Here is a 10,525-nt window from a genome sequence, read left to right as displayed (position 1 = left end):
CAATCTTGCTTTCGTCCATCTCCACCAAGGCAAACCTTTGAGTCATTGCCGGAGCAAAGAAACTAGGGTATTTTATTGCGCGCGAGTAATCCGCATGTCGTGTATTTCAGTGTCTTGTAACAAACTCTATCTCTCTTATCCAATGGATGAGGTTTAACTTTTGCCTCCGTTTCAACAAAAAAAGACATCGGCAAATTCATCAGGTACAAATAGATCACATCCACAAGGGAGCGCATAGATTCTGCAGTTACAAATCGGTGCGAGAAACAGAAAATACACGCACTGTATAATTTGCCAGAGCGTTCAAGTAAATACTTCACATACCTGAGGCTTTCACCGTTCAAACAAGCTCTGAGAATGATACACAGTTAGCCTGCACAACCACGCCACACTTACAAACTCCTAATCACTCGGATTTAACCCACTCACACAAATGGCACACTTACACAAGTTATACAACAGGCCTAATACAACTACGTAAGCTACAATAACGAAGGCAGGAAGCACATGCTGTCTGCACCAGTGTTGAGACAGCGGAGCACCATAGTTTGTTGCCTGGCACTCAAGCCTCTTCTACTTGCTCCTCCTCTTCCTGGAGGAGGTTCTCTCTGTTGTCGTGGGCCCAGAAGCCGCGGACGTCTATAAGCATGCTGGCAATAGTCCCGCCTTGCTTGCAGGAAAGGAGATCCGCGAGTGCGATCCTGAGAGGGTCAGCTGGTTTCACCATGTCCCAGATTTCATCCCTTACGTCTTCAATGCAAAGCTCGTAGTTCCCCCCCTCGATCCACTTCTGGTGCACATCTCTGTAAACAATTACACCATTGCATGAGACAAAATGGCTGCTCGGTTGTCATGAGGTCAATACAAAGAAATTTTCCAATGTGATTTTTGGATTAGAAAAGCAATCAAAGATTACTAAGAAATGACACAACTATGATACCAAATATAAGGTGTTTATTCAACACATTCTGATTTCACAATTGGCATCACATTAATATTTTGGCCTGTAGGTATTGTGAGAGGGCCACAGCCATTAAAATTTTGGTCACATCAATATTTCCTGCGATCGCATCTCGTGTAAGACTAGTGGCAGAATATGCCTTGGATTATAACTTCAAAGATTTGACATAAAATTTATAGCATAACATCTCTCATGTCATGTATGACTGTTTCTCTCTTAATAACTGACACTGTGAACTGCGATTCCTAATAATAAAAAAATGCAAATGGTTGTTAGATGATTGTGCAGTTGATCAAACTATACAAGGAAGGAACTGCGGGAGTCTCCCAGTAAAGTTCCCTATTCATGCAGCTTTACACTACATTCCAGATGCTTAAGTATAGGGTGTGGATGCACCTAGGTGGTACCCAAAACCTGCTTTAGAGTACCATGGGTCCAACCCCAAGTTTAGTTCAAGGTTCATGGATACTACTGCGAGCGACTTACTCACTTCATGTTTCATACCTAACATAGTGCAACTGATTAGTACAAGGGATAGGGAACTTGAGAGTGTAAAAAAGGTACTCCGTCCGATCCGTATTAAAAAACTATTAAAACAATGATGTCCTGCCTGTTGAGGCCAGCAGAACAGTCCGGAAGTTCAGCAAGCACATAAACATGGCAGACTAAATCTAGGAAGATGGTATCAGGCAGGAATGCTAACTCTCACATCCTCCTTTCTTTTCTTCCAGAATATAATTTGCTTCCCAGAACATGAAGAACACTCTTTTAAGGCCCAATTTGGTGAAACGAATAACAAGTACAGAATTGTTTAAACCCCTGTTCAGAAAACAGGATTTCACGGGAAAGCCTATGCACTATAAATAGGACCAAGCATTAGACACAAGGGCGTCATTGAATAAAGTTTTCCTTCCGAATAAATTACTGCCAATTATTATTTAATACACACTATGATATAAAGTTATTGAGGAAGAGATTAACAAAAGGCTGGTCAAGATTTATCAAGGTTGTTCTCAACTTTGAAGAGAATGGTGCTATTTTTTGTGCGGACAACAGGTAATTACTCCTATAATGATTATGAATGACCATATGTTTCGCCTACTTCGGCTCCCTTTGCCAGGCAGATATTTTCAGCTAAATGGAATATGCATGACAAAGTAAAGTGGGGAAAGAAGGGGGTTGCATCAGTACATCCATGAACAATATATAGGTAGGTTAACACCAAAATAATTGTAGAAAAAATAGCTACCACCAACATATAAACTACACAGTTCATATTACAAACCATCACATACATACCTAAATAGAGTATGAATATCAGCAGTTGTCAGGAATCCCCTTCCATTGAGATCAAGGCATCTAAATAAGTATGTCAGCCCTTCAGGGGTGTCTTTGTTCTCTAGGGCCAAAACAAAGTCGAGAAAACTCTCAAAATCCATCTCACGACTGTTGCCACCTCCAACTTTGCTCCGGCGTACATGTTCATCAAAAACTGAAAAGTAGAACTGCATTGTTATTCTGTATTCATTACTGAAGAATATAAGAAGACATCAATGATCTGTACATTGAAGATTTGGAGTAGCATACTAAGAGTTTATGTTTCCCATTTGGTTAAGGTGCTTTAGAAGAAACAATGAAAGCAGAGCAGAGAGTAGATTTTAACCTCTTTCGACGAAGATCTCTGTTAGTGTGCCATCAGCATATTCCTTCAGCTCTTGTTTGCTCAGTGTGCCATTTGTATCTTTGTCTAGTGCAAGGAACATATCTGCAGAGGGATAACAATAGCATACCAATTAAATAGAGTCTATACTGCACGGGAATGAAAAACAGTGTAACTTGGTGCAAGTAAATGACCTCAATGGCAAAAGAAAAATGAGGGCAGCTAACATACCACATATGCGCTGAGCTGAAGTCAAAGAAAACCAATTTTCAGCCTGCTCGGTATCAGTTACCTCTTCCTCACTCTCCTGAAAATAGAGTTGATGAGAACCAACAGGGAAAAACAGTCCAGAATATATTGTATAGTGCAGTATTACACTGTAGAGTACAAGATGACCAAATTTGCACACCAAAGCATGTGATCCATATAGCTATTACCTGATGCAATTCCATTAGCTCTTGAAGACAATTGCTCAACAATACTTTCTTTATGCATGCTTTCCCTGAAAAGCAGACAATTATGAAAGACAATTCCTCGCATAAAGAACAATTTGCATGTCAATTCCACTGTATTAAAAGTCCAGTTTTGTACCTCGTCTGTGTGGATCACAGAAGAAAAAGAACTTCCGTGCAGCTATGCGGCAGTACATTTGAACAAAGGCTGATGGCATGTCACGCAATTGTGCCAAATTGGGAATAAGTCCTCTGATGTATGCTTCCATTTCCTGCAAATAAAATTAAGGAATGTGACATACTTCCAAGGTATGAAATTTCATTAACATGTGTTGGGAGGTCCATACATGAGGTTGAAGGAAACCATCAGAATCCTCATCAAGTTCACTCATATCAATTCTTGCTTGAGTAAGAGAAACCTGAAAGTAGAAACAGTTAGCAAAGTGATACATAAAAACAGCTCATTTCAACATAAGTGGCTGCTGAGACTTCAAACTTGTGATATTTATATATTTATATATTTATATTTATATGTGTTGGGAGGTCCAGTCTTGCATGATTCTCAATCTGGTATAAGGTGATTGTTTTTAGCTTGTTTTGGTGCATTATGCCATTACCTATTTCAGGTTCTTGTGTTCTGAAAATACCAGTACTATTGACAGTTGTTTCTCTATAAAGATAAGGAAATACCTCCTAATTCTTAACAAACTCAACAAAAATGGCATGGCAATGAACTACAAACAGATGGAGCAATTGTTGAGTGCCACTTACGTAGTTACATTATGCACCAAAATCTTAATCGGGTAAGAATGGAAGGAAAAATTTAGTGTAGGCTTTTGTTGCATATAGTTCATTACAGCTAAAAGCCTAAAAATGAAGCACAACATACTCATACAAATCAAACTGCTAGAGTTAACAGTTTTAGGTTTGAAAATAACTTACTGTTCGCATAACATAAAGATAGAATGGTAAGATTGCAATTCTCCCAGAATCATCCTTCTCGAACTTCATAAAGTTCGAAGGGCTAAAGAAGCGTTTGCATTTCTGGCCAATTTGCTCTGTGCACACTGTGGCAATATGGCAGAAATCTTCATAATTCATCTGCAGTGCTCCAGAAAAAGAATTGAATGAGAAGTATAATAACATGAACATTAGAATGAACACAGATGGATGTACAATAATGTCATTGAATATATTATATATGCGCAGAAATTCAAACATGCAGAAACTATAAATGATGACAGCTGTTAGACACAAAACGAGAAAAATATTTCCATTTTAGCAGTGCTCACTGTATATATCATAGCATGGATATAATTATCCAAGGAAGTCAGATAACATTAGGGGAAGCAAGTCAATAGCGCAAAATTGAATATATCTGCATGTGGTATAAAATACGGACACCAAGCTATGACCTTACCTTTTCAGCACCAGTAGCATCGTCAATAACACAATTTTCTCTGAGACAAACCCACATGGCATCGAGATCATCAGCATTAAGTAGAAGTTCTGATTGTTTCTGCAATTTGTTTGCAATAGCTCTCGTAAGGCCTAAATCATAAGGTGGTTAAATGCCCAAGCAGCCAGCTCAAGCTCAATTACCTTTAGAAATCTGTACTTGGCCAACCTCTGGACTCTATTGCTAATAGATCCATCTTCAGGTTTCTGTACAAAAAAGGAAACATTAGTATCATCACATATTGACAAGTCGCGTAGTCCTTTGATGCAATGTGAAATCCGAAATGGCTGGCATTGCTACTTATTATCTCTGATAAAAGCAACTAGCACAATTACATATTTTATTTAGATAGACGGCAAGTTTTATCATGGAATATACGAACAAGAGCTTCTGTATCCAAGTAAGTAAACCAAGCTGCTTCACCTTCTTGTAAAAACTTGGGATGGAACCAGCTTCAGCGCTCTTTCGCTGCCGCTCCTTAAAAATCTCAAGCAATATCCTTTTCGTTTCCAATTCTGCAAATTCAAACAGATCAGTGATGCCACATGGAAAATGCAAATGTAAGTGGCCAAACTAATCAGGAGCTGCCCTGATGCCCAGTAAAAACAGAGTCGAATCAACTAAGGAGTAAAATAGCAACCTGCAAGAGCACACGACTAATTACGGTGTTACCTTCTTAAACCATAACATATACTGCCTCTAACTAAATTGAACTGCAAAAACATCTTATATTTAGTTACAGAGGTAGTACCTCCGTACCCAGTGGGTCTCTTATGGAAAATGCAGTCGGAGAAGACCTCCTGATTTTCTGAGGGAATGCCTTCCCCTCTCAACCCAAATCACCGGCTGCAGGTCATGGGCGACCACTCTTTCACGTATGACGGCCGCATTACTACATCCCACAACCTGAGGCACGGTAATCTCATCTCGCTCGCGCGAACGCCAGCCTCTAACACCCGGCACCACCACCTCACCCAATCTCATAGCCATTTCGAACGAGACCCAGTAAACCCTAATCCTACCGCCATTCCCGAAGAAGAACCGCGAAATTCCAACCCTGCCTAGCCTAGCCTAGCACTACAGCTCCGCAAGGGTGGTGGGCGGGGAGGGAAGGGGCACTGACCCATAAGGGCCTCGGATCCGAGGCCGGCGCCCGTGCCGACGAAGCGGCGGAGGTTGCGGACCCACGGCATGGACGAGGCCGGCGGGATCCGCCTGCCAGCGGGCGCTGTGGCGGCGGAGGAGGCGCCATCGCCGGCGTCCCCGACGTCGGCGGAGGCGGTGCTCATCGGGGTCGAGGCGGGAGGCCGGATCGGAGCGTGCGCGTGGGACTGTAGCTGGTTGTCCGGTTGGTGGTCTGACGCGGTCCTGTTTGGGGCTCGGGGGGAGACGGAGAAACAAAATGGCAAAGCAGTGTGTTTATTGTACGGTTAGCCGTGATGATTACTTTTTGAATTCGACGAATTTGAAGCGTGTTTCAAAATTATGATTTTGCTTTCTCAGCCGTTATAAGTTTGATTTTGTTTCTTCAACTCTATTAAGAATAATTTAGGTACTACCACCATGCCCAGAATATGTAGAATCGGTTGCTTGCTTTACGAAAAATACTCTCTCTCTAAAAAAATATAAAAACCTTTTATAGATCACTAAAGTACAAGTTTTAGTTTTGACGATGGTACGACTATACTTTAGACCAGCCGACCTTGATGCTTCGAAAGTTCATATTTGCCTTTAGTTGTACTTTGATAGTAATAACGTGTGAATAGAGGACCTATATTTATAAGTGTATGATAAAAATTAGTCCTCATAAAAAATCTTCTATATCTAAAGGCTAGCATTCTTTTTTTGCGGCAGGTAGATATTTTTATTAAAAGCACGGCCTTACAAGGAGACCCATAAAACAACAGAAATTACAAATAAGTCCCTCTAGATCCCGACGACCATGGCTTTCAAGACGAGCCGGGGCGCGTCGCTGCCGCTGCTCCTCCTCGACCTTGAATCTAGGGCTAGCCTATTTCGCGGACGGGAAGTCACTGGGTCGGAAGAACCAACGCCAAAATCCAAAGCCATCACCCAGTCTAGCGTATGTGCCCCTGAAAGAAAGATGGCTAGCACCCGCCGCTGTCATAGCACGCGCCACCAACTCCACCCCAAGAGCCAGCTGACATGCAACACTTCCTAGAAACCACCTCACGAGCCCCACACCGTCATTGGAAGAGGCGGCGATGCGACGGAGACGGGGCCGAAGGACAATATCCTCACCACGCATAGTCGTAAAAAGCTAGCATTCACTGGCATATTTCTCTCAACACACATATGCCACCCTAGCATGCAAACATGCATGGGAAAAGCTCACCTCAACATGCAAATATGCATGAGAAAGATTCAACTCCATAATTAAATATAGTAAATCATGCTATGTATTTTATATTTTAGTTCTTGCATTATTAATTTAAATTTCCTATGTATACATCATTAGGATAAACATGAGCACTTTTACAAGCAACCAGTTGATACGTCTTTGTCGTATCTACTTTTCCAAACACGTTTGCTCTTGTTTTCAACTCTAATTTGCATGATTTGAATGAAACTAACCCTGACTGGCGATGTTTTCAGCAGAATTGCCATGTTGTTTTTGTGCAGAAATCAAAGTTCTCGGGTTGACCTGAAAATTTACGGAGAATTTTTATGGAATATATTAAAAATACTGGCGGAAAATGTACCAGAGGGGGGCCACCTAGGAGCCACAAGCTCAGGGGGCACGCCCACCCAGGGTGCACCCTGTGAGCTTGTGGGGCCCCTGGACCTCCGGTAACCCTAACGCCAACTCCATATATAACTATTCGCCAAGAAAAAAATCAAAGAGAAGGATTCATTGATGGGGAACGAAGCATGAAAATCAAAAAAAGATCCTATGAACACCCAAGATCTATGTAGGAGAAGCATAGCAACGAGAGGGGAGAGTGTGTCTACGTACCCTCGTAGACCGAAAGCGGAAGCGTATATGACGTGGTTGATGTCGTCGTACTCTTCACGATCCAACCGATCTAATGTCGAACGGACTGCACCTCCGAGTTTAGCACACGTGCGGCTCGATGACGTCTCCTCCTCCTTGATTCAGCAAGAGAAGGCAGAGAAGTAGATGGATCACAACAACATGATGGCGTAGTGGTGATGGTGCTGGTGGAGTCGAAATACCGGCAGGGCTTCGCTAAGAGAAAAACCGTGGACGAGAACTATGCCGGGAGGGAGAGATGGGGCAGCAGCCAAGGTCAATGTATTGGGGTGCATTGCTGCGCCCCCTCCTCTATATTTATATGCGTGGGAGGGCTGGGACTCCAGCCCTGCTCCTAAGAGCATCTCCAGCCGTTCGGCCCCCCAGGACGCCGAAAAAGAGCCGCCTGGGGCCGAACCGGCATTTGCTTGGCGCGTGGGGGCGATTGCGTTCCCAGTCGCCGCCAAAATCGCGCGAACTCGGCGATATTTCATGGAATTTGTACAAACTCGGCGATCTGGCACAAACTTGGCGAAATTTGATAGAAATTTGTACACAAACAGATAAACATGCAAACTACGCCTAGCCCTGCTACGCCGCGGCCGCCGCCCGCCATCTACATGCCGAGGAGCCTATAAAAACGGGTGTAGTCGTCGTCGTCGCGCGCCCCGCCGGAGGCCCCGTCGTCCCTACTGCACCCCTAGCCAGGGTCGCCGACGCGCGGTGGGGGGTTGAACGGCCCGACCTCGCCCTCCTCATCGCTGTCGAGGACGATGACGCCGCCCTCCTCGCGTCCACGGCGCCGGGCCTGGAGCTTCGTGTATGCCCGGCGCTGGCGGAGCACCTGCTCGCGGACGTAGTCGTCCCTCGCCCACTTGAGGGCGGCCTCGTCATCAGGGGCCACCATGTCCGCGTGCTCCGGCTTCACGGGGAGCAGCCCCGGCCCGGTCTTCGGCCGGACCAGGCGAAGGGAGCGCGGGGAGGGGCAGCCGCCCTCGTTGATGACGAGGGCGCCGCTGCGGGTGTGGCACCGAAACGGCGTCTCCTTCTCCGGCTCCGGCTTGACGGGGCGGAGCGCCGGCGAGCCGGAGGAGAGCGAGCCGGAGCCCGACAAGGAGGACGTTCCCAGCTCCATTCGCCGCGGCGTTCAGGAGCTGCCACGGTGGCGATAGAATGACGGGCGCGGCGGGTACTCGAGGCGCGGCGTGTTGCCGGTCTCGATGTAGTCGAGGACGGTCTCGATGTAGTCGAGGACGGCCTCGAGGGTGCGGCCGGGCAGGCCCCACCACTCGCGCCGCCCGTCGGCGTTGAGGCGGCCGCAGGGGATGGTGTCGTGGGCGAAGGCGGTCTGCTCTTCGCGATGTCGCTCGAAGAACATCGTCCATAGCGTGTGGCTGTCGATGGCGTACCCCGGCTCGTTCCGCTGCGCCTCTGTCAGCGATGAGCGGATGCGGGCGATCTCGTCCCGCCGTGCAGCGCCTTCGGGCACCGGTGGCACCGGGACGCCGCCGGCGCTCAACTTCCATGACCCCGGCACACGCATGTCCGGGGGCGCCGGGTAGTCAGCCTCGTAGAGGAGGCGGGCCTCGTTCTCGTGGAGAAAGCGCCGGCTGAAGCCGTTCACCACCGCGGCGTCGCCGGCGTACTTCTCAGCCATTACTCGTCGGCGGGAAGAGGGGGGAGTGTGTTGCTTTCTGTGGCGAGACGAGGCGAGGTGCGGCGAGTGTGGCGCTCACCAGCGGGGAGATCGGCTTTTTATAGCCAAAACGGGGCGGTGAGAGCCTGCATGCCGGGCGACACATGGTGGGAGCGGGCGGGACGCGCATCGGTGGCACCTTCACTGCGCCACCCATGAGGCATCAATGGAGGCTGACCGGCGCAGCAGCCTTGGCATTGATTCCCGCGGGAACCGAGGCGATGACGACGACAAAGCGGCGTCTCGCTGACTCGGCGGGCCCATCCCCGTTCACGCCAAAACCGCGTTCCCCAGCGACCCCCAGCGCGCCGGGTTTGGCCTGGGTCCACCAGCGCCAGTTTCGGGCCAGACCGGCAAAAAACGGGGTCCTGGGGGCGGGACTGGGCCGTTTTTTGGGCGCCAGCGGCAAAAAAACGCCTGGGGGCGTGTTGGGGGTGCGGCTGGAGATGCTCTAATAGGAATTGGCGCCAAGGGGGGAGGACTTGGACTCCAAGTCCAATCCTATTCCTACTAGGACTCCCCTTTTTTCCCTTCCATAGTCCTGATAGTTTTTGCATATCTATGTTGTAGATCAATGGCCCGTGCTACCGTTCCTTCAAATTTTAATGCGTTCCTAGAGAAAAACTAAGTTGAAAGATGTTAGTAGCAATTATGCGGACTAGGTCCGTGATCTGAGGATTATCCTCATTACTGCACAAAAGAATTATGTCCTTGATGCACCGCTAGGTGACAGACCTATTGCAGGAGCAGAAGCAGACGTTATGAACGTTTGACAAGCTCGGTATGATGACTACTTGATAGTTTAGTGTACCATGCTTTACGGCTTAGAACCGGGACTTCAAAAATGTTTTGAACGCCATGGAGCATATGAGATGTTCCAAGAGCTGAAATGATATTTCAAACTCATGCCCGTGTTAAGAGGTATGAGACCTCTGATAAGTACTTTGCCTACAAGATGGAGGAAAATAGCTCAGCTAGTGAGCATGTGCTCAGAATGTCTGGGTACTAAAATCGCTTGAATCAAGTGGGAGTTAATCTTCTAGATAAGATAGTGATTGACAGAGTTCTCTAGTCACTATCACCAAGTTACTAGAACTTCGTGATGAACTATAATATGCGAGGGATGACGAAAATGATTCCCAAGCTCTTCGTGATGCTGAAATCGGTGAAGGTAGAAATCAAGAAATAGCATCAAGTGTTGATGGTTAACAAGACCACTAGTTTCAAGAAAAAGGGCAAGGGAAAGAAAGGGAACTTCAAGTAGAATGGCAAGCAAGTTGCCACTCCCGTGAAGAAGCCCAA

General features: G+C 46.5%; 1 protein-coding gene and 1 non-coding gene across 2 annotated transcripts; both read right to left on the bottom strand.

Annotated features, from left to right (window-relative positions):
• Positions 1-302: 302 nt before the first annotated feature.
• On the bottom strand, positions 303-5,948 carry LOC123180504 (probable serine/threonine-protein phosphatase 2A regulatory subunit B'' subunit TON2). Its single transcript, XM_044592573.1, has 12 exons — positions 5,656-5,948; positions 4,956-5,047; positions 4,676-4,738; positions 4,494-4,592; positions 4,016-4,174; positions 3,421-3,492; positions 3,213-3,345; positions 3,059-3,123; positions 2,853-2,928; positions 2,625-2,726; positions 2,261-2,453; positions 303-803 (listed from the first exon to the last, which is right to left on the bottom strand). The coding sequence occupies exons 1-12, from the start codon at positions 5,819-5,821 to the stop codon at positions 563-565; spliced, it is 1,461 nt and encodes a 486-aa protein (XP_044448508.1). The 5' UTR covers positions 5,822-5,948; the 3' UTR covers positions 303-562.
• LOC123183882 (small nucleolar RNA snoR104) lies at positions 1,559-1,679 on the bottom strand. Its single transcript, XR_006492871.1, has one exon. It is a non-coding gene; the product is annotated as a small nucleolar RNA snoR104 (small nucleolar RNA).
• Positions 5,949-10,525: the final 4,577 nt, after the last annotated feature.

Source organism: Triticum aestivum, chromosome 1D (assembly GCF_018294505.1).
Source record: "Triticum aestivum cultivar Chinese Spring chromosome 1D, IWGSC CS RefSeq v2.1, whole genome shotgun sequence".
Classification (NCBI taxonomy): domain Eukaryota; kingdom Viridiplantae; phylum Streptophyta; class Magnoliopsida; order Poales; family Poaceae; genus Triticum; species Triticum aestivum.
The sequence above is the reverse complement of the archived record's forward strand: the minus strand, read 5'-3'. Positions and strand labels throughout refer to the sequence as shown.